Raw genomic sequence first — 24438 nt, 5'->3', positions numbered from 1 at the left:
CCCAAACACGGGGAGAATGCACAAACTTCACATGGACAGTGATCCAAACTGGGACCTTGGTGCCATGAGACTGCAGTGCTAACCACTGCGCCACCTTGATGCCCCAACCTGCACATCTTTGGACTGTGGGAGGAAACGGGAGCAGCTGGAGGAAACCCATGCAGACACTAGGAGAAAGTTTCAAACTCTACTCACTCACCCAAGGCCGGAATCGAACCCAGGTCCTTGGCGTTGTGAGGCAGCAGTGCTAACCACTGTGCCACCGTGCTGTCCCTATATTCAGATACATTAGATAATGAGGGAGTACTGTAAGCATCTGAGTCATTACTTCACTGAAACTCTCAGTAACATTGGGAGTTCATGGATGCACAACACAGTGTGGAAATCCCAAAGTTCCTGGTGGTAATACTGCACTCCTCCATGGGTCTGCTGTAAAGTTCCCACAGACTGTAATCTCTATTGCAATCATGATTTGATGACAATTTCACGCTTCTACGCTGCTAGTCTCACTGTAGAACCCTTAAAAAATACACGCTATTGAATGAGACAAAGTAGGTTTTTAATGTACTGGGTAAATTTAGAATTTCCGCCAAACAAACTCACTGGCCCTGAAAAAATAAATTACATTTTTGGAATTTCTCGATAATGATTTTAAAAATTGTATATTTTCTTAAAATCAGACATTTTGTACAAGTTTTGTTTATCATCATTTTAGCTTCTATCTTAATTTACATATGGTCATTTATTTCTTATCTGAAATTTTAAATTGAAACTTCAGGAATTCAGTGGTTCTGACTTTCTGGTTTGCTGTTTGTAAGAATACTTCACCGTAATTGGCTTCTTACCTGCTCTCTGACATCACTCCTTGTTTAAACTGCCATTGGGGAAGGGAAAAACCTCATCCATTAAGATCACTGGGAGTGGAATTGTCCCATCTAGGACGAGGCTCCATGGCGGGGGCAGGGATGGAGAGTATTTCCCGCTGCGGAAAACCCAACGGGAAACCACGCTATATCTTATGGCTCCAGCTTAATTAATTAGGCACCTGGGGGTTTAGCTCTGTATTTTGTAGCGGGGCAGGCATGATGGCACATGTCACACCATCAAACCTAGGTGCCATATTTAAAAGGCAGCAAACATCACTGACCCACAGTTGGAGAAAGAAGATGGAAACCCTGAAAAAGAAGATGGATCTCCAGGGGCACTCTGAGGCTGGAAGCTGGACCTCCTCGAGGACACTGAAGCTGCAAGATCCACTTGATCCATGACATGCCTGACCGTCTTCCTGCACACATTCCTTTGCCAACTTTCTGGAGTACCCTTTCAAATCCAATTCCTGCTTTCCCTCTTGCAATGCCACCCCCACACTGCCAAAAGCCTCATTTGCATTGAATGCTGAGCTAGGCCTGGACAGAATAAGTGAAGCTGGAAAATTAGGGAATGGAGCACATCCATTGGGAATTCATTGGGTGCATAAAATAAGTTAGGCTAAATGGTCTTCCTCATCTGTAACTAGCCTGACATTTAACAAAGTGCTGGGTATAACTGGGCAGTGTAGTGGAAATCCTGCTGGTTCTTGGCAAGTTGGAGATGGAGAGTCATGAGGCATTCGTTGGTGCTGACAGGGAGCTCTGAGAGTCAGTTGACGAGTTCATTCTTGATGGCCAATCCAGTTCCATGCGTTCTGGACTGATCCTCATTTTTTCCTCTCCAGAAGAAGGTATAGCCACCTCCATCTTCCCTCAGCTGCCCTTCGCCTGATCTTTGACTCTCTGGCCGCAGGTAGATGAGCTCGCTGGATGTGGTTTTACAGCCAGGTTGACGATGGAACAGAGTACTTTTAGGCCACCATTTCTAGCCCTTTCCCCATGCGGTGTGAGCAGAGTGGATCCTGAAGAGAGTTGCTCAGTCATGAAGAAAGCGACCGAAGCTCTCTCCAAGAGCGCAACAACTGAATCAAACTCCACTGATTACGTGCCAGTCCGAAACGAGGGGCTTTCAGATCTCATGATCCTGTCACGTCACCTCTCACCATAGGGCATGTCTGTGTTGAGTATATGTTGCTCTCCTCCAGGTAGACGCCTAGTGCAGGGCATTTTTTAACGTGGGTATACAGTTGCACATCAACAGACATTCGTCCTTGACTAAATAGGCCCAGCACCAGTGGCAAGGGAGCCTCGACGACAGGGGATTTCACTCCTGCTGAGGCTGCACCCACCACACCATCACAGCCATTGATATCATTTGAATATCTTCCGCCTGATGTGCCATTGAGGACTTGTTTTGGATTGTGGTATCACTGGTTCCTCCCCACCGACCTTACCATCATGGTTGACCCTGCCAGAAGTTTAAAACCCCCGATGACATTGCCCTTGGGATCAAGGAAATGCTCAAGTCTCTCCATGGCACGGTGGCAATCCACGGAAAGGATTAGCCTAGTAAACCTTCTCTGAACTGCTTTCAAAGCAACCACATCCAGCGCTTCTCCTCTTTCCAATATCTGGAATTTTTGCGCGCTCCATAAAGAAAATAATTTATGTCGCATCCTTCACAACCTAAGGTCATCCCCCGCCAAAATTTACAACTCATTAAGTATTTTTTGAAGTGTATGTGTTGCTGTTGCAATGTTGAAAATGTGGCGTCCTATTTGCACACAGCAACTCCGATATCCAGCAATGTGATGATTAACCAGTTAGTGGAATTACACCACGTTAAAGTCCAACAGGGTTGTGTGGAATCACTGGGGCAGGATTCTCCAAGCCTCCATGCCAAAATCGCGATCGGTGCAGGGGCGGAGAATGGGCATTGATGGCGAAATCCGGCACGACGCCGCTCCCGTGATTCTGCAGTCCCCGGAGAATCGCCGCGAATCTCACGCGTGCGGACTACGCGGCACGGATAGGGAGCCATTGACAGAGGCCCCCGCTGCGATTCTCTGAGGGCAACTGGCCGAGTTCCCAACGGCGTGGTTCTAACCACGTTTTGCCTGTTGGGAACAGCCGGTGGTGGCTGCGGACTCAGTCTGTGGCCGCCCTGGTGGGGGGCAGGGGGATCCTTCACGGGGGTGGGGATGGCCTCACACACAGACGGCCAGGCACGCGATCGAGTGCCACCAGCCCACGGGCCTGCACGATCTCGGGGGGGCCTTGCATTCCTGATGCTGCTCTGTGGGCTGAGTCCGCCATGTCACACTGGGCGGCCGCCACAGGCCTCCGCCTTGCGCATGCACAGACTCCCGACCGGAAGTACAGGGCCCTGTATCCACAGCCAGAGCTGCAAGAAGCACTCCGGGGACTTTCTAGCCCCCTGCAAATTGGAGAATCACTCTGGACTTTCTTAGGAAAGGTCAGAGTGAAACGCCCGTGTTTTGATGCTGGCGTGGGGATATAGCCCCATGATTGGAAAATCCTGCCCACTAGCTTTCGGAGCGCAGCTCCTTCATCAGGTGAGTGATGAAGGGGCTGCTCACCTGATGAAGGAGCTCTGCTCCGAAAGCTAGTGATTCCAATCAAACCTGTTGCACTTTAACCTGGTGTTGTAACCTTCTCACTGTGCCCACCACAGTCCAATGCTGGCATCGCCACATCATAATTAACCAGGTAATCTGTTGCAATAATGTTGGTTGCTTGGCTGGGATACAGGAAGCAGCCCTGCCTCTCTTGATGTCAAGGGACCCATTTGTTACACCACTTGAGAGGGTAGATGTTTCCACATTTCATTCAAATGTTCGTGACAATGCAGCACTCCTTCAGTACTGCACTGAAAGACTTGCATTACTATTTGCCCTTTTACATTCAAAACACCTTAGAGCCAATGAAGTACTTTTGAAATGAGGTCACTTGCAATGTATGGAATACAGCAGCCAACGTGTACATAAAGAACAATGGGATAATGGCCAGATAATCTGTTCTTGTGTTGTTGATTGAGGGATAGATATTGGCCTGGACACTGGGGATAATTCTTCTTTGAAATAGCGCCATGGGATCTTTTATATCCAGTTGAGCACACTGGCTCAGCCTCGGTTTAATATCTGAAAGACAACATCCTTTCTTCCATTGATTCATTTTTCCATCCCCGCTTTCCATCTTGGTTTTTCCTTACCACTGTCTCCCCTCCCCCCACCCCACCCCACCAGTCCATCTATTCCCTGTCCCAAGTTGTCCTTTGACACACTGCTTATCTTTATTCTGCCATGAACACAACCTGATCTCCATGATCACCACCAGTTCTCCCTAGCTCTGATGAAGAGTCACCCAGACTCGAAACGTTCGCCCTGTTTCTCTCTCCACAGATGCTGTCAGACCTGCTGAGACTTTCCAGCATTTCCTGCTTTTGGTTTCCGATTCCAGCATTTCCTGCTTTTAGTTTCCGATTCCAGCATTTCCTGCTTTTGGTTTCCGATTCCAGCATTTCCTGCTTTTAGTTTCCGATTCCAGCATTTCCTGCTTTTGGTTTCCGATTCCAGCATCTGCAATGATTTACTTTTATCCCTGATGATACACTTTGCCAGTATTGCCACTGGGGTGTTTTTCGTGCTTAAGTCCTGGAGTGGGAATGTGAACCCACAACCTTGTGACTCAGGTGGGAGTGCTACTATCTGTGCTCTGACCTCCAGACCCAGCAATGAGGAAAATAGGCTCTGCGATGTGAAATTTGCATATGTGATATCAATCGCCTTCGGTAGATGTGTCCTTGCTTTGAACTGTCCAACTAAATGATTTTTCCAACTGTTTACAGGTTGCCATTCCAAATGCCATTAACTCAGTCCTGGTTTTAGTTGAAAGGGATTCTACACTCAGACCTGAAAGGGACTCACTTATTCAGGTAATCCAATTCTCTGTCAGATGGGAGTAGCAAGTTGCAGAATTGTAAAGTTACAATTGATCTGACGACACAGTGAAGCCAAGCGTAACAGCAAACCTGCCTGACTGACCCATCCAAAACTCTTGTCACTTGTATTCTAACTCGCACCAAGTCCTGTTCACCCATCACCCCAGGGCTCCCCCGACCGACACTGCCTCCTGGTCCAGAAACGCCCCGAATTCAAAATTCTCATCCTTGTGTTCAAAACTCCCCATGGTCTCATCAATTAGAATTAGAACAGTACAGCACAGAACAGGCCCTTCGGCAATCGATGTTGTGCCGAGCAATGATCACCCTACTCAAGCCCACGTATACCTATCCCAGTAACCCAACAACCCCCATTAACCTTATTTTTTAGGACACTAAGGGCAATTTAGCCTGGCCAAGCCACCTAACCCGCACATCTTTGGACTGTGGGAGGAAACCGGAGCACCCGGAGGAAACCCACGCACACACGGGGAGGATGTGCAAACTCCGCACAGACAGTGACCCAAGCCGGAATCGAACCTGGGAACCTGGTGCTGTGAAGCATTTATGCTAACCACCATGCTACCGTGCTGCCCAATTCTCCTGATCACTTTCACGTCCATCCTCCACATACAATCCAATGGACGGAATTTTCCATTTTTTTTCCCTGACCTATTTTCTCAGCTGGGGAAAGTGGTGCATAGCCTACTGGCAGCGCTGTTGGCTTTACCTGTCAAATTTTTTAACACTTGGGGAACAAAATGCTGGAGGCAGGTCCCAGCCGGCAATGTCAGCCTTCCAGAGATCGAGCCTCCATTTTTAAAGGGCTTCCCAATCTAACAGGACTGAAATTAAAAGCAAAGATCGGCCCCAGCTCCCATGGATATGGAGAACACCCCCATGCACTTGGGGAAGCCCTCCCGGAAACAGTAAATCCTGCTCCCCCTATGGCATAGGGAACCCCCTCTTCCCACAGATATAGGGAACGCCCCCATTTCCCATGGATACAGGGAACCCTCCTCATGTATACAGGAAAACCCCCCCCCCCCCCCCCCCCCCCACCCCACAGACATAGGGAACGCCCCATTCCCCATGGACACAGGGAACCCTCCTCATATACACAGGGAAACCTCCCCCCCCCCACCCTACAGACATAGGGAAAGCCCCATCCCCCATGGACAGAGGGAACCATCCTCATATACGCAGGGAAACTTCTCCCCCCCACACCACAGACATAGGGAACGCCCCGTCCCCTATGGACATCGGGAACCCTCCCATATACACTGGGATTTCCCCTCCCCCCCCCCCAAGACCGCCAGCACACCCCCAGTGCCAGAGGGCAGTGCCAGGCAACCGCTAGGATATTGCCTGGCATGTCCCTCTCCCCCTAGAGGGCCGTACTTAGTAGCGCCCCTGGGTGAGTTCTCTTCATCGTTGGTGGGACTGGAGGATTCCGCCAACGTGAATGGCCGGGAGATCTTGCCCCTCATTAAATCTGACTTTACATTAAAAAATTAAACTCAGCATTTACATCAGGGAATATTGTAAAATCTAAGTGTAGATTGAACCAACATTGTGGGATCAACACAATTAGTACCTTTGCAAATAATCTATTGTGTTCAGTCCTCCATTATAAAGGTGGTTTGTTAACATAAAGAACAGAAGAACTAGGAGCAGGAGTAGGCCATCTGGCCCCTCGAGCCTGCTCCCCCATTCAATGAGGTCATGGCTGATGTTTTGTGGACTCAGCTCCACTTTCCGGCCTGAACACCATAACCATTAATCCCTTTATTCTTCAAAAAACTATCTATTTTTATCTTAAAAACATTTAATGAAGGAGCCCCAACTGCTTCACTGAGCAAGGAATTCCATAGATTCACAACCCTTTGGGTGAAGAAGTTCCTCCTAAACTCAGTCCTAAATCTACTTCCCCTTATTTTGAGGCTATGCCCCCTAGTTCTGCTTTCACCCACCAGTGGAAACAACCTGCCTGCATCTATCCTATCTATGCCCTTCATAATTTTATATGTTTCTATAAGGTCCCCCTGCATCCTTCTAAATTCCAATGAGTATAGTCCCAATCGACTCAACCTCTCCTCATAATCCAATCCCTTCAACTCTGGGATTAACCTAATGAATCTCCTCTGCACACCCTCCAGCGCCAGTACGTCCTTTCTCAGGTAAGGAGACCAAAACTGAACACAATACTCCAGGCGTGGCCTCACTAACACCTTATACAATTGCAGCATAACCTCCCTAGTCTTAAACTCCATCCCTTTAGCAATGAAGGACAAAACTCCATTTGCCTTCTTAATCACCTGTTGCACTTGTAAACCAATTTTCTGCAACTCATGCACTCGCACACCCAGGTTTCTCTGCACAGCAGCATGTTTTAATATTTTATCATTTAAATAATAATCCCGTTTGCTGTTATTCCTACCAAAATGGATAACCTCACATTTGTCAACATTGTATTCCATCTGCCAGACCCTAGCCCATTCACTTAACCTATCCAAATCCCTCTGCAGACTTCCGGTATCCTCTGCACTTTTTGCTTTACCACTCATCTTCGTGGCATCTGCAAACTTGGACACATTGCACTTGGTCCCCAACTCCAAATCATCTATGTAAATTGTGAACAATTGTGGGCCCAACACGGATCCCTGAGGGACACCACTAGCTACTGATTGCCAACCAGAGAAACATGGAACACCTTATAGCTTGATGTGAATTTTAACTCTGTTTCAAAAGTCGATAAATTGAAAGCAAAGTCTCTGACCTCATGACCGAAGCTATAGCAACGTCCTGAATATAACGGTATTATTCCTCCAGTAAAATACAATAAAAGAACAGTATCATTCTGCAGCAGGTCTGGCACAAAGTCTGAGAGTGCGCAGGATTGTCTCTTTATTTTTACTCTATGGAACAGAAGCTGAAGCCAAATGGCAGCCATTTTGCGATTTGGTGCTGCCTTTGGTTGCTTGCCAGTCCCATTACTGGGGCAATCAAACATGAACCAAAAGTGCTTCACTACGTGTGGTAATGAACTGGACAATACCTGTTCTAATATTACGCTGGGCCACTTTAGTAGCTGAGGAGAAGTTCGGAGAGTCAACAGAATGGTTTATTACCAAAAGTAAAGTATTTACGAGTCCACCCCCAGTCCCAGTTGGGACTGTTCGGCAGCATTAACTAGCCCACTGAAGGACCTCCACCCCTCAGCGGGGGAGCTTGTACTCCATGGGGCTCATGGGAAGATTTATTAGGTCACCCCTATGGGGGTCATAACAGCTCCTTAACTTCTTTCAACCCAAAGGTGAGTAGGATGTGCAACCCTTTCACGATAATGAGCGGAAGTTTGAAAGAGAGCTGATTGGTGCGGGAAAACCGGCATGCAGATCTCCAGCTGCATAGCTGGGTTTTCAATCCCGATCCTCTGGCATTCTGAGCACAGAAAATCTGGGGGCATGGTTTCTGCCATCACGCAGGGTGGAGCATGCTAGAGATGGTAAAACTGGCTCCACCGAGAGGGTGCCCGATCTCCGATATAGAACAAGAACCACGCCCCACTCAGGACACAGGGGATCCCACCTACAAGCAATGGGGCTAACCACCCCCACCCATCCCACAAGCACTTGGACACCCCACCACCACCCCACCCCTTAAGCTCTGGGGGAAACTCCCCTACACACATATGAGAACCCCCTTCCCCGCCCCAATTATGCTCCCCAGAGGGCCCACCCCTATCACTGATCCCTGGCAGTGCCACTCTGGCAATGCCAGCTGGACACTGCCAGGTTGGCACTACCAGGATAGTCATGACAGGGTGGCACTGCTAGGGGGCAATGCCCTGCATGCCCCCCTATCTCGGGGGGGCTATACTTACCTTTGCACCCCTGACTCTGCGATACTTTGGGCATGCATCGCCTTTTGGGCTCATGGCTTAAAATCACCCCCATTGAATCTATTTCACTCTGGCAATGAAATATTTATTAAATGTGATGGGTGCTTGATGACTGGCATCAAAATGATGGGCCAAAGGGCCTCTTTCTGTGCTGTATGACTCTACGACTGTATGTCAGCTCTCACTAGACAGCACCCATGTGTATTAGGAAGCTCGTGAGCATGTAAGGAGTCACTGGTTAAGTTTAATGTTTCTCTCTTTCGCCCAATCTCTCAATCCAGTATGAAATGGTGTCGTCGCTAAAGGCCCTACACAAGTACATTGATGGCACTCAACTGACACAGGAATTTTCTGGAACTTTTCCTTATGATCACAATGATTGGATCCGCTTCCATATGGTTAGTATATTCTGTCTGAAGCAATAAGGCTGTTTTCGTTAGAGAAGAAGGTTAAGAGGTGACTTAATTGAGGCATACAAGATGATCAGAGGATTAGATAGGGTGGACAGTGAGAGCCTTTTTCCTCGGATGGTGATGGCTAGCATGAGGGGACATAGCTTTAAATTGAGGGGAGATAAATATAGGACAGATGTCAGAGGTAGGTTCTTCACTCAGAGAGTAGTAAGGGCGTAGAATGCCCTGCCTGCAACAGTAGTGGACTCGCCAACCTTAAGGGCATTTAAATGGTCATTGGATAAACATATGAATAAGGGAATAGTGTAGATGGGCTTTAGAGTGATTTCACAGGTCGCCGCAACATCGAGGGCCAAAGGGCCTGTACTGCGCTGTAATGTTCTATAAGATGTTGCCATATAAAATTTTGTGGAAAAGCACTCCCTGTCACTGGTGCGTTCGGGTAACGTTTGCACATTCGCACCTGGGAATATTACCTGGACAAGCCAAGTCCAAGAAATTACCGCAGCCAAGTCCAAGAAATACTCAGCGGGTCAGACATCTGCGAAGAGAGAGTCTGACCTGAATAATTCTACCCGTGAACTCTATTCCTCTCCACGATTGCCGTCTGACTTGCTGAACATTTCCAGCAGTTTTATTTGTTTATAGGTTTTCATTTCATGTGATTCTTGTTCTGTATTTATACTGATAACTAGGGTATGCATTCATAAAATATTCACCAAAACAATGAAAAATTCAGTGTTTGAGGGAAAGGTGAGTGGGACCAGCTGAAATATCCTTGCATGCATCGACAGGTCAAATGGCCGTCTCTGTGATGTAACCATTCCATGATTCAACGATTTCTGAAAGGGGACAGGATTTCCCCGAAGTTGCATCCTGATCTGTGCGTGTTAACTGATCTCGGGCTTTGGTGGCAATGCCCTTGTCTGATTACCGCTGAATCTCCCTAACTGGAATGTGGTGACTCCAATCTCCAATTCTCTTCTCTCACCTAGTGGTGCACAAAAGCAGATTTTTGACTGTTTCCATAGCTAGTGATTCCCAGAATAGAGGGCGGCATGTGGTGCAGTGATTAGCACTGGGACTGCGGTGCTGAGGACCTGGGTTCCAATCCCGGCCCTGGGTCACTGTCCGTGTGGAGTTTGCACGTTCTCCCCATGTCTGTGTGGGTTTCACCCCCACAACCCAAAACATGTCCGGGTTCGGCGGATTGGCCACGCTAAATTCCCCCTGAATTGAAAAAAAAAATTGGTTGCTTTAAATTTAAAGTAAATTCCCAGAACAGGTGGCTAGTCTGTCTCCAAGGGCTTATAGCTTGAGGGGTGCCACTCCACATCAAGCGTGTCTGACCAGGAGTCTCTCCATCTCTTACTGCCAGCCATTGGTGTGCTTGGGAGGATTTGCAGGTTGACATTCAACCTGTTTGCCCGCGTTACGAACGGACTTTCACTGGCTGTCAAGTCCTGGGGTGGAACCCAAACCCAAAGCTTCGGCCTCAGAGGTAGGGACGCTACCCATGGTGTCAGAAGACCTCCTCAAAAATAATGAATGGAACATGTGAACAGAAGGAGATTTCACCCTGTGAGTCTCCAGTCAAGATGGAGATTTAGGGCTCATGCTAACAAATGCTGGACCAGATATCGGCAGAATCCATAGAAACGGTACTTGAGTAAAAGTTAACACTTCAGGGTGAAGTGCATTTGTATTCCCACCAAAGCACCTATGTGTTTATGGTATTGCGTAGAATCTACAGCCGAGGAGCTGTCCATTCAGCTCAACTGGTATATGTATTTTTAATATTTGTTCATGGGATGTGGCTGTCGCTGGCTAGCTGGGATTGCTCATCCCTGTTGGTGTTTATGTTTCATTCAAGCCCCTCCCACTCACTCTACTGTCCTCTCTCCACTCTGCCCCCAAATCTTTCTATTCCCTTCTCCCTGATCTTCTCTTGTTGTCTGTTTCAGCCAATTCAAACAAATTCCACATTCTCAGCGCTTAAGGAAATTCTTCCTTCAGTCTCTATTTGGTCATTTCGTGCCTAGTTTATAATGGCAGCCCATTGTCCTGAATTCACTGACAAATGGAAAAAATTTCTCCACAGGCACCCTGTCAGCCCCTTTATCGTTTTAAGGACCTCTTTTTGCTCTCTTCTTAGCCTCTTTTCCCAGCGAACAGCCCCAGCCTGACTCTTCGTTCTATCATGATAGTTGTATCCTCTTACTTCTGCTGGCAAACTTGTAAATTGTCTTTACAATCAGGTGAAATAACGGACAACCATTATTTTTCCTTTATTCCGACTTCTGCCCACCATGTTGTTCCGAACCTGCTTCACGCCGATCTGTTTTCTCACCAACATGATGGAGAAGATGGCGTCGGACGGGTCAGGCATTCATCTTCATCCTATTAACGGAATGAAAAGGACGTTCACGCTGGCGTCCTTGACGGGTTTTCTTTTTTAAAAATAATTTTAGAGTACCCAATTAATTTTTTCCAATTAAGGGGGGGGGGGCAATTTAGCGTGGCCAATCCACCTAGCCTGCACATTTTTGGGCTGTGGGGGCGAAACCCACGCAAACACGGGGAGAATGTGCAAACTCCACATGGACAGTGACCCAGAGCCGGGATCGAACCTGGGACCTCGATGCCATGAGGCAGCAGGGCTAACCCACTGCGCCACCATGCTGCCTTTTTGACCCATCGCGCCCGGCGCCAGCAGAAGATCATGCCAGCGTGTAACCGATTTTTGGGCCTCCCATCATAATTGCCCCCCACGCCCGCCATCGAGCCTGCCAGCAGGAGCTTGGGAGAGTTTCACCCATTAAAGGAAAACATTGTTTTCTTGATGCTGAAGTTAGAAGATGAACCATCTCACCCCTTTAACATAGTATAACGTCTCGAGGCACCATTATTAAACAATATTTGACAGTGAGCCACGTAGAGAGACATTAGGAGAGGTGGCTAAAAGCAGAGATAGGTTTCGAGGAGCATCTTCAAGAGGGAACAAGAAAGGTCGAGAGGTTTAGGAAGTCCAGGCAGCTGAAGAAATGGCTGCCGATGGTGGAGTGATTAAAATCAGGGATGCACAAGAAGCCAGAATTGGAGGAACACATTGATTTTAGATAGTTGTATGGATGGGCTAGACTGCAGAAATAGGGAGGGAGGGAGGCGTGAGGCCAAACAGGGCTTGGAAAACAAAGATTTGGATTTTTAAATCAAGGCAATGCCGGAACATGGCTAATGTAGGTGACTGAACACAAGGGTGAAACGGTGCACAGGATGTGGCGCTCGCAAAGGTTTGCTCGATCAGCAGAGTTCTGAGTCAACTTAAATTTATGGAGGATGGAAGGGAGAAGGTGAACAGGAAAGGATTTGTGTATTTAAATCTTCACATGGAAAATTACAAATGAATAGGATTGCAAATCAAGCAAAGATATATATATAAGTATAATGTTTTTGAATAAAGTGCTCACTGACTGAAGAAACCGATAGGAGCGGGATAGATAAAACTATTACCTCATGTTTGTTTTTTCAGAAGATGGAGCCATTCATGCTAAACTGTCAAAGAGCTCTCGTCTACCTGAAGAATTCTATCAACAGCCTGAATGTCAGCACAATGCCAAGCACGGTACAGGTACACTCAGCACACATCTCAGCGTAGAATTCCGCCAGCTCTACTCGACAAAGTATAATTGTATAATTGGGTCAGGGCACCAAGATATAATTCAGCTCCCACTTTGAATTCAAACATCCAGTGCTTATTTTAACAAATGCGTTTTTAAGTTCCCATGATCACATTTATCAATGAAATTGCCCACGTCAACTTGTCCTGTTGTAATGACACCTTTGCAGTGGTTGTGGTGTTGCAGCAACACTGCAGGTCAGAGGTTACACTGACATGGTGAAGTGCTAACATTGGCATTTTCCATTCTAAATGTGGGTTAGGAATGAATTGGATGCAAAGCTAAGCTGTTCAGTGTAATGTCAGGAATTGCACACAGTGAGTTTAAGAACTGTTACTTATCTCTACTGCCTTCATGTCTTTGTTTATCTCTATGCCTCTGCTTCACTCTCTCTCTTCCTCAGCGAGAACAGAAGAGGCATCAATGACAATGCCCCCAAACCCATCCCCCTACACGAGGCTTCCTCCATCTGCCTCCACACCGACCCCTCCTCTACTGCCCACCTCCTGACCTTTTCACCATTCACCACCCAGTGATAATTCAACAATCTCAGCAACGCCGACACCTCTCCCCACCTGTCCCTCTCCAAAACCCCCCTCCTAACCCGGGGTACCTTACCCGGCCATATAAACACAGAAATGATCCTATTCATCCTTCCAAAAAGAGACTTGGGCACAAAGATCGTGAGATTCTGAAAAACAAACAGAAATTTAGGTAAGACTGTCATTTTTACTGTCTGGACTTTCCCAGCCAGCGAAAGCGGTAGGGCATCCCACCTCTTAAAGTCCTCCTTAACCCCCTCCACCAAATTAATAAAATTCAACTTATGCTCAAATATGCGCCACCTGCATACCCAAATATCGAAAACTCGACTTGACCAACTGAAACCGCAATTCCTCCAAGCCCCTCCCCTGCCCCCCCCCCCCCCCCCAGCATTCACCGGGAACACTTTGTTCTTTCCGTCATTGACCTTATACCCTGAGAAGAATCCATACTGCCTCAAAATCCCCACAATCCTCTCCATACTATTCACTGTGTCTGTAACGTGCAACAACAGACTATCCTCATTAGGAAACCCGATGCTCCAGCCAACCCCCCCCCCCCCCCTCCACACTATCCCCCTCAAACCTCCCCAACCCCCAAGATCCTATGCGTCATTGCCAAAGACTCGATTGCCAGTGCAATGGAGATGGTGAGCACCCCTGCGTCGTTCCCCGATTCAGCGAAAATACCGAACACCTGTCTTTGGTCTGTAATATTTCAGGTCGTGCACATCAGCTTTACAGAATTATGGGTGTAAGCTAATGTCCAACACTCAATGATGCTACAATTGGTTGTGTTGCTGGAGGCAATATTTATCATTATCCCCCCCCCCCCCCCCCCCCCCCACCACCTCTCTATGCTTCCAATGGTAACATCAGTGGCTCTACACCGGAAAATCTGGGCAGCCAACAGGCCAGTGAAGTGGCTTTAATCCCTCGGCCCTGCAACGTTCCTTCCCACTCACTGGACAAAGTAGGTTTTACATCAAAATTCAAATTAAACTTGGAACCTTCATTCTATAGGAAGTGACCGAGCTCATTGACCAGCACACGAGGATAATGAAGAGCATGCTGGAAGATTCCAGCCTGGTGGGATTGCGTCTGGAAGGTGGGACCATCCTCGCCAGGATTAGGAAAGATGAGTTCTCCGATACAGATGACTACAGGTACAGCATCAAATGACTTCAGGTTAATTTGGAAGAATTCTTCGAAACACTTGTCTTTCCTGGAACAAAGATCACTTCGGCTGAAGTGATGGAGACAAATCACCTCCATTCAACCTCTGTTCTGTGAATACTTCCCATGCCACAATTCACTCTTCAGCATGACTCTATTCAACAATTCTAAGCTCGGAGAGAGTAGGTTGTGTGCAGGGATGATCTTAGTGTTGGCTGTGGTTCACTAGTTTGCGCTCTCCTCTTTGAGTCTCATGGTCATGAGTTCAAATCCCACCCCAGGGAGCTCAGCCCGGGGGGGGGGGGGGGGAAGGGGGCGTGCGTCTCAGCTCTGAATGAATCCACCCCACCAGCAACCTTGGCCCCAGACATACATCTGAAAAAAAAATGAATGAAGCATACCCGCTCTGTGGATGTGCCCCCCCCCCCCCCCCCCCCGCCACTCAACACAGGACCTCCCCTTCATGGTCATGGGACCCCCACAGTCACAGGAACCCCTTCAACAGAGAAATTCCCCCGCCCTCCACCTTGAATCTCCCCTGGCAGTGCCCCCTAGCACTGTCCCCTGGTAAAATCCATCATTGGTCTTGAGGATAGGAGGATAGGTGGTAGTGGATTGGCTGCCTGTTTAATTTTCTGGTAGATTTCTTTGCCCAATCCACTACCACTTTTTCTAACCACTTGCCATAAATTGAAGCTTTCCCTCTCTGCGTTGGGCAAATATCTTTACTCAAAACATTAACCCATTTTCCATGTTCAGAAACTGTGAGGTTGCTGCTTCCGCCCGTCATTTTCTGTTTCTATGTCACAGTAGTTAATGAATGGGAACAAGTACTTTCACACTCCCAACTGAACCCCACCACCCATATCCAAGTTCATGAATGCTACCTCTGTGGATAACTAACCTGGTGGAGATGATGGACTGAACAGGGTCTTGCTGGTTTGTATGAACCCCCCCCCCCAAGATGCTGGTAGGCCTGGTCCACGTTGGTGGAGACCAGTGCTAAATGGCACTCACTTGCTCGGTGTCTCTGAGGCGCGGGGGGTCAGATCCTGCACCTTGCGGAATTTTGGGGAGAGCATATTTAAGTGAGCCTGACTGCACACTTGATTATGCAAATATGGATCCCGACCTGAAGGGGTGAGATCTCATTAGATCTCGTGAGGTGCAACGAGGCCGGTAAACCTCACGAGAGGCCTCTCCCGAGTCGGGAGCGACGAGGCCGGTCGATCGCGGCCCATGCCTCCTTGGTAAATCTGATCCTAACTTCACATATCTCTGTATGGCACAGTAATCTGTCTTCCACATCACAGTTCCACACTGTTAAGCTCCTATGAATCTCAGTGGCTCAATGGTTAATGTGTCATTATCGTGATCATTTGTCATCAATAAGACAGTCGGCATTCAAACGTTCCTAATGAAAACCTGTTTCTCCCAGGTCAGCGGTCGGTCAAATTCATTTTCTAAATGTTTGCAGGAATGCGATGGATACCATCACGATGCTGTATAATCAGGTGGATGAAGAGGTACACAAGCTCGTCATACTGTCCAACAAGTGCCTGCAACAGTTGGAAATCCTCCTGGTGCTGAAAAGGTTCGAGGAAGGAAGTAGCAAGGTGAACAAAGACTTAAATAATTTATTCTTACTGTGAAGCCAATGAAAGATGATTCAACGTGTCTGTTCTTTGTAGCCAGCCTTCACATCACTTAAAATGCATTACACAAGAATCTTATTGTTAGATTTTCTTTTCCAGATTTAAGCTTTATCAGGTAAATTTTCACTTGAAAGGAACCAGTTGAATGAACAGATAATAGCACTGACAGGAAACAGGAACAGGGGTAGGTCATGAGCCTGTTCCGCTATTTTATTAGATCATGGTTGGTATGCATCTCAACTCCATTTAGCTGCTGTTGCCTCACATCCTTTGATACTCCTACTTCTCCAAAAGACTATACAGATCTAAATCTTGAACATTTCAATTGGCACAGTAGCCACGGTCTTTTGGGTGAGAAAGTTACAGATTTCCACGACCCAATTTGAAAAAATGCTCTCTGGTTTCATTTCTGAACAAGCTAGCTTCATTTTAAGAATATATATCAAGTCCCATTTTGTTCTTGATTCTCTGTCAGAGGAATTAATTTCTCTGGATCTACTCATTGATTCCCTCCTTATCATTTCAAATACCTTGATCAGAATACTCCTCAGCCTTCCACGCCCAAGAGAATATGAGTCAAGCTTATGCAACAGGTAAGCATTGTTTAATTCTTTGAGTCCCAGCACCATCCTGTCGAATCTGTGCTACACCACCTCGGAGGTCAATCCCTCCCTCCTCAGGCTCAATGCTCAGAAATGCATGCAGTATTCTCGGCAGAGTCTGAGCTAAACACCATCGAAACTCGAAGGTCATTTCCTCTCCCCCGTATTCCAGTTTCTGTGTCAGTAAGGTGTTGGATTGTAGAGTGTTGGATACCATACAGTCGCTCAAAATGAAGTCTTAGTCGTCTTAAGTAGATTAACTATGTCCATGCTCGTTATATACATGGCTCTGTCCAACACAAGACTGACCCTAGGTCCGGGTCATGTCTTACATCAATGGAAGGATTTTCCAGCCCCCTTTAGGGAGGGCAGGAACAGAGGAGGCGATGGAAAATCGAGCGAAAGACCCAAAACGACTTTTACACTGGCGGAATCTCCCCAATCGATTGACGGAGGCGGGGAGTGGAGGGGGGCGCAATTACATCATAGGGATCCTGACTTTAAAAGGGGGAATCCATGGTTGAGGTGCCGGGAGTTCTGTGGCCGTGGGGGAAAGGGAACAATTTTACGTGGTGTCGAGGAATTCTGTGGAGGCGGGGGAGGGGGTGGAGAGTCCGGGTCTGGTGGGGTGGAGGGGGGAGTAGAGTGTTCCATTTCCATGAGGTCATTGTATTTTCTATTTTTATCAGCATGGACTCATTCAGACGTCCTAGGACCTGCCTCCTGTTTTTTTCTGGCTGAGTGTAAATATGACGGGAAAAATCAGCAGTGGGCTACACTTCGCTTCCCACTTATGTTGGCATTTAGTCAAAACATTCGAAAATTCCACACACAGTGTGGCGGGACCGTACTCAGTCCCACGTTAATCCTACATGGTTACAGTGCAGGGCAGAGTTGGCAAGCACACCTGGAAAGCAATATGCAATGCAGCTAATGGCATTCAGCACCATGCAGCCTGTAAAGCCAGTGAACCGTGTGTTCATTCCACCTGCTATTCTCAGTCCAGAGAGAATGAAATGTAGTTGGCTCCCATTGATCTGTCAGCCTCTGTGCCTTCCCCTGCCCTTCGGTGGATGGCAAATCTCTCACTCACTCTTTCTCGCTGAGGATCAGGTAGACGAATTACTCCCTGAACACCCTGGGAGGATATGGCCTTCTGCAAAGAGCCCTGGTCTCACCCCTCCTCCTCCCTCTTCCAGCTGCTTGCCCTGCTCCATCTGGTCTCCTCATTCTACTGGATCCCAAGGGAAATACCTACTATTGCACGCAAAATAACTATAGGTAAAAGCAAATTACTGCAGATGCTGGAATCTGAAACAAAAACAAAAAATGCTGGACAATCTCAGCAGATCTGACAGCATCTGTGGAGAGAGAAGGGAGCCAACATTTCGAGTCTGGATAACTCTTTGCTGAAGAGCTTTGGCAAAGAGTCATCCAGACTCTAAACGTTAGCTCCCTTCTCTCTCCACTGATGCTGTCAGACCTGCTAAGATTGTCCAGTATTTTCTGTTTCTGCAAATAAATAATTTGTACAGAAGCCTTGAAGTCAGAGCCAATTTCTTCGGTATCTGTCACACCAATCCCTGTAGACATTAGCAACTTTAAGAAGCTCTAGAAGTCACAAAGCAAACACTTGTAGAATCGCAGCAATGGCTGATAGAAATCAATTAGCAACTAGCCTGTAAATAGAGGATGATTTACACAGTGATTTGGTGGTCCTTCTTGTTGCTAGACGCATAATCGGCCTAGCATGTTTAAAAGATAACGGTAGCTGGAGCATGAGCCAAAATGGCAGCATTGGCTTCAAATCAGTGTCACACGCTGCTCCTGAGGAATCACCGTCTGCCTCATCTGCATACCAACACACCCATTGCTAACATCTTCACCAATATAGTATCCAGTGTTACGACTCACTCCAGGTGACGTTCCTCAAAGTTGTTGATCTGGGCGAGACCCATCAGTCCAGCTGGCATACGCCCAAATTGTCACAAATCCGGCTGAGGAGGGGTGAACAGACTCCCATGGCTGGATTCTCTGGCGGTGAGATCCTCCCTTTTGCCGGCACGCACTCACCCCTGTGGGTTTCCCAATGGCATGGGGGTGCCCACAATGGGAAACCCATTGGCCGGCTGCCGGGACGGCGAATCCCGCTGCCGGCGTGGTCGCGCCACACCAGAAAACGGGTGCGGCGGGACGGAGATTCCGGCCCCCTGTCTTTATTCAACCCTCTCAGTTGGTCACAACGGGATTTAATGTAAAACAAAGGGACCCCTTTTCGCGAATACCTTTTCCCCAAACCTAATTGTTCTGTTGTTAAAAATAGAGTGAGTTTATTCATTACTAAAGGCAAGGAAATGGTAAAACACACGCATATACATTTATACAGTTCACAAAATAATGAAATATTTCAAAGAAGTTTGCAGAACACCACTTAGATCCGACTAATATCAGGAATGTGCGGGTTGTCTTGTGAGGAAATTTTGGAGAGGTCAGGTTGTTATCCACTGGAGTTTAAAAGAGTAAGAGGCGACTTGATCAAAACCTTTAAGATCCTGAGAGACCTTGACAGGATGAACGTGGAGAGGATGTTTCCTCTTGTCAGGGAATCTGGAACGAGGGGTCACTATTCAAAAATGAGGGATCACTCATTTAAGACAGGGATGAGGAGAAATGTCATCTCTCAGAGGATTGTGTGCCTTTGGAACTCTCTTCTCCCCAAGAATGGACGGCACGGTGGCACAGCGGTTAGCACTGCTGCCTCACAGCGCTAGGGACCTGGGTTTGATTATGACTCGTACGGCTGTCTGTGTGGAGTTTTCATTTTCTCCCAGTGTCTGCATGGGTTCCCTCCGGGTGCTCCGGTTTCCTTCCGCAGTCCAAACATGTGCAGGTTAGGTGGATTGGCCATGCTAAATTTCCCATTAGTGTCCAAAGGTTAGGTTAGGTTAGGGATAGGGTGGGGATTGGGTCCAGGTAGGAGGGGCGGTGCAGATTCGATGGGCCGAGTGGCCTCCTTCTGCACTGTAGGAACTCTCTGATTCTATTCTACGAAAAGGCAGTGGAGAAAGAATCGTTGAATATTTGTACGGCACAGGTTGGCACTGCCCCGGCACAGGTTGGCACCACCCATAGACAATGCCACCCTGGAAGTTCTACCCTGTTCCACGGGTAGTGCCAAGTTGGCAGTGCCGGGGTGGGTCCCCTGGGGAACCCATGGGTTGAGGGGGGGTTCCCCTTCTGTGTGTTGGGGGAATGTCTAATGTCTGTGAAGGGCATGGAGTTCTGTGGTGGTGGAGGTTGGAGAGCCCTTAATATCACCATGACGGGTAGCAGGGTGGGTGGAGAGCCCCTGGTATCTCCATAGTGTGGGTGGGCTGCCCCAATACTGGTAGGGGGGGCTTTCTGTGTCAGTGTGAAGGTGGGGTGAAGTATGTTTTTTTCTAGATCTGGGCGCCCTTTAAAGATGGTGCCCCGATCTCTGTGGAGCCTGCCTTGCCAGCTCTATCAGGTCCCGTCAGAATGATGGTGTAAACCACACACCCTGATTTCCTGCACACTGAGTGCATATAAAACAGTTAGGCAGTTACATGGGCAAGGTGGGTCCAGGGGGATATGGACCAAATGCGGGCAAGTGGGGCTATCTTAGTGATAGAAACTGGGCACATGGACAAGCTGGGCCGAAGGGCCTGTTTCCATGCTGTAAATATCTATGACTCTATGAGTGCCAGGAAATCTGTGGTCAGTGTTTCTGGAGATAAAGATGTCGGACTTTAGTCTGAATCTGACACTCTTGACAAATTCTGGTAAAATTTCACCTGGATTATCTTAATGAGATGGCCATTATATCCCATTGTTTCTATCAGAGGTGTCAATTTGTTTCGGGATGCTTTTCGAAGTACCTTGTCTGATGACAGGGAGGGGTTCCATTGTCTCTTAGAGGATCATCCTTCAGTAATTTAGCTGGTGTATCCATTTAACAAAAAGCTCAGGTTTTATTTAAAGTCCAATGTTTCTGGATGTAATTAGGTGTCTTTTCCTTCATTATTATGGCACCAGCATGACTTGCAGCAGACATCTATACACTGTACATCTATACACTGTACATCTATACACTGTACATCTATACACTGTACATCTATACACTGTACATCTATACACTGTACATCTATACAGTATACATCTATACGCTGTACATCTATACACTGTACATCTATACACTGTACATCTATACACTGTACATCTATACAGTGTACATCTATACACTGTACATCTATACACTGTACATCTATACAGTATACATCTATACACTGTACATCTATACACTGTACATCTGTACACTGTACATCTATACACTGTACATCTATACAGTGTACATCTATACACTGTACATCTATACACTGTACATCTATACACTGTACATTTATACACTGTGCCTCAGAAACCATTTTGGAACACAAAGGTCACTCGCTTGAAAATATGGGAGCTTCATGTCTAAATTTTGTGCCCTGTTTCATAAATGCTCTTAACTATGAAGCAATAAAGTTAGCTTGATCATATGACAGTTTTTTTACTGTGAGCTCAAAGAGTCATAAAGTCGTACAGTGCGGAAAAGGCCCTTCGGCCCATCAAGTCTGCACCAATAATAACTACCCCCAATCTCGCACTAATCCCACTTACCAGCACTTTGTACCATAGAATTCCTAGAGTGTAGAAGGAAGCCATTTGGCCCATCGAGTCTACACCGACTTATCCCTGTCACCCCAGCTAACCTGTACTTAACACTAAGGGACAATTTAGCATGGCTAATCCGCCTAACCTGCACATCTTTAGACAGTGGGAGGAAACTAGTGCACCCAGAGGAAACCCACGCAGACATGGGGAGAAAGTGCAAACTCCACAGTCACCCAAGGTTGGAATTGAACCCGGGACCCTGGTTCTGAGAGGCAGCAGTGCTGACCACTGCACCACCGTGCCGCTCCAGGGGCGGGATTCTTCGATCCTCCGTGCCGAAATCGCACTCGGCGGGCGTGCTCTTTCTGGGGGGTGGGCCTATGTTCCTCCGCGCAGCGCTCCTGTATGGCGCCGCCATGTTGCGCGGGGGTCGGCGCAAAGACAGCCGACGCGTGCTTGCGCGGACTCACGGCCGGCCGCCGAGTGCATGCACCGCCATGCAGGCGTTACTGCATGGCCCCACCGGCAACCGGAGCTGCGGGCGCACGTAGGGGCCCTGCTGGCCCCCTTGAAGACGGAGAATCACCCAGGGACGTTCTAGGAAAACGTCCGGAGTGATTCCCGCCCGTTTTCCGGCAGGCGCGGGGACTTAGTCCCCAGAAGGGAGAATCCCGCCCCATATCCCTGTAACGTCTGAATCATGGCAGAAACAAATTTAAGTTTGTTCTGTTTGCCTGGTTTTATAACCCTCACCACATTTCAGTCACAAAAGAAGAGTCAGAATGGACTCAAAATGTTAACTCTGTTTCTGTCTCCACCAATGCTGCCAGACCTGCTGGGTTCTTCTTGAATTTTCTGTTTTATTTCAGTCACAAATGGGCCACCTCAAATTAGCAGATGCCATGTCATACGTTACTTTATGTTGCACCTGTTACGTTAATCGCTCACTTTCTGATCGTGTGCCTGGGTGGTCAGTACGCTCTATGAATTCCTGGACAGATTGAGATGTCTGGAGCAGGTAGTTACAATGTTTTCTAAAGTAGATTGCTGTCCTTTCATTACCTACAGATAAGACTCTGGGCTGAGTGCGAGGGAGTAAAGCACCTTGTGCAGGTGGACTGTTTGCCACATTCGCTGGAGTCTCTAAGGCAAATGCAGAAAGACTACAATACCTTCTACAGCCTGGCTGTGGTAAGTGTCACATATCACTCATGCTGGGGAGTCATGAGAAACATTGTGCAGTTCATTTTAGATTAACTAAAAAACAAATCACTTGCCCCTGATGGAAAAATAGTAAATAAAGAAAACTACCTTTTTTGTTCATTGTTCGGCCTTCCAAGTTATCTGATACAGGGAAGAATGATTACTCAGTGTTTGCTTTACTTTCGGGAAACCATTTGTAGAACAGGCGAGGGATTATGAAGGCACGGCAGATAAAGCTGATCCGATTACCTGCAGTGAAGTAACAAAGAACAAGGGAGTATGGAATGGTTCTCAGCAGCAGTAAGCAAAGCTACATGTCAGGAATTTATTGGGGCAACTATATCCTTTATCTGTTTTTTTAAAGTATTTTTGTTAAGGTTTTGCAGAATTTTTCATAATAAAACAGTAGTAACAACAATAACAAAACAAACTAGAGTGAACATTAACATAGTGTAAAAAGAGAATATACAATAACAATTAAATAGACATTACCCCACGCATCCCAGTCTTCCCACACCATCCCAATGAAGCACTCACCCATTTCCCCCCCCCCCCCCCCCCCCGCCCCCCACCCACGGACTGCTGCTGCTGCTGACATTTTAATTTTCCCCGAGAAAGTCGACGAACGGCTGCCATCTCCGAGAGAACCCTAGCATGGACCCTCTTAAGGCAAACTTTATTTTCTCGAGGCTGAGAAACCCAGCCATGTCGTTCACCCAAGTCTCTACACTCGGGGGCTTCGAGTCCCTCCACATTAATAAAATCCGTCTCCGGGCTACTAGGGAGGCAAAGGCCAAGACGTCAGCCACTTTCACCCCCTGAACTCCCGGGTCTTCTGACACTCCAAAGATCGCTATCTCAGGACTCGGCACCACCAGTGTGTTGAGCACCTTGGACATTGCCGTCGCGAACCCTTGTCAGAACTCTCTAAGCTCCGGGCATGCCCAAAACATGTGGACATGGTTTGCAGGGCTGCCCTTGCACCTCACACAACTGTCTTCTACCCCAATAAACTTGCTCATTCTCGCTGCCGTCATGTGTGCCAGGTGGACCACCTTAAATTGAATTAAACTGAACCTGGCACAAGATGAGGAGGAATTAACCCACGTCCTTATCAATGGTGCGCCATTCGCTGGTGGCAGGATTCTCTGTCCCCATTGCTGTCAGTGAGTATTCCCATTGAAGACACCCCACGCCACCAGGAAACCTGTGGGTGGGGGTGCGCTGCCGTGGCAACAGAAAATTCTGGCCATTGTTGCTTTGGACAACGTGACGCTGAAGGCTGTAGTTCAGGATGTTCCAGGTCACTGCAGACTGTTTGCCAAAAAATCTGGCTCAGTATTAAGAAGTGGAGATGTAACCCTGTCACAGGACTCTGAGATACTTTCTCCTGTTCTACAGATCACCCTGTAATTCAATGCTGTATTTCGTGGGGTAGACCTGACTGTTAAGTAAACTGCAAAGTTCTAACTGGTCCAACCATGGCAGAACCCCCTGAACAGATTTAACATATCTGTGTCCTTGACTCTCGGGGCGGAAACTTACCATATTTTTTCAAAGTGTCAGGCACAGACTGAAAACCAGGATGTAGCTCTCCCGTTGCGCAGTCCAGATTGCTCGCCAGGTATTGAGCCTCTTCAAAGAAAATAAATGAATGATTGATGTGGGGCAGGGCCTGATAGAGCCGGCCCCCAGAGCCATCTTTAAAGGCACTCTGATCGGTATGGAAGTGGAACTCCACCCCACCCACCCCCCAACCAAC

The 24438-nt window shown here is 47.6% G+C and overlaps 1 protein-coding gene across 6 annotated transcripts in view; it reads left to right on the top strand.

Annotated features, from left to right (window-relative positions):
* Positions 1–24438, top strand: part of zgc:158766 (uncharacterized protein LOC100009641 homolog) — a 220462-nt gene that overhangs the window by 150146 nt on the left and 45878 nt on the right. For all 6 annotated transcript variants that reach the window (XM_038796776.1, XM_038796774.1, XM_038796775.1 and 3 more), the window contains 6 exons: positions 4738–4824; positions 9016–9132; positions 12680–12778; positions 14393–14535; positions 16023–16161; positions 22542–22664. In XM_038796776.1, the coding sequence (XP_038652704.1) occupies positions 4738–4824; positions 9016–9132; positions 12680–12778; positions 14393–14535; positions 16023–16161; positions 22542–22664 (708 nt within the window). The remainder of the gene's footprint in view (positions 1–4737; positions 4825–9015; positions 9133–12679; positions 12779–14392; positions 14536–16022; positions 16162–22541; positions 22665–24438) is intronic.

This window comes from Scyliorhinus canicula, chromosome 5, assembly GCF_902713615.1.
Source record: "Scyliorhinus canicula chromosome 5, sScyCan1.1, whole genome shotgun sequence".
NCBI classification, from domain to species: Eukaryota; Metazoa; Chordata; class Chondrichthyes; order Carcharhiniformes; family Scyliorhinidae; genus Scyliorhinus; species Scyliorhinus canicula.
Note: the sequence above shows the minus strand (reverse complement) of the source record. Positions and strands in the feature narration are given on the sequence as shown.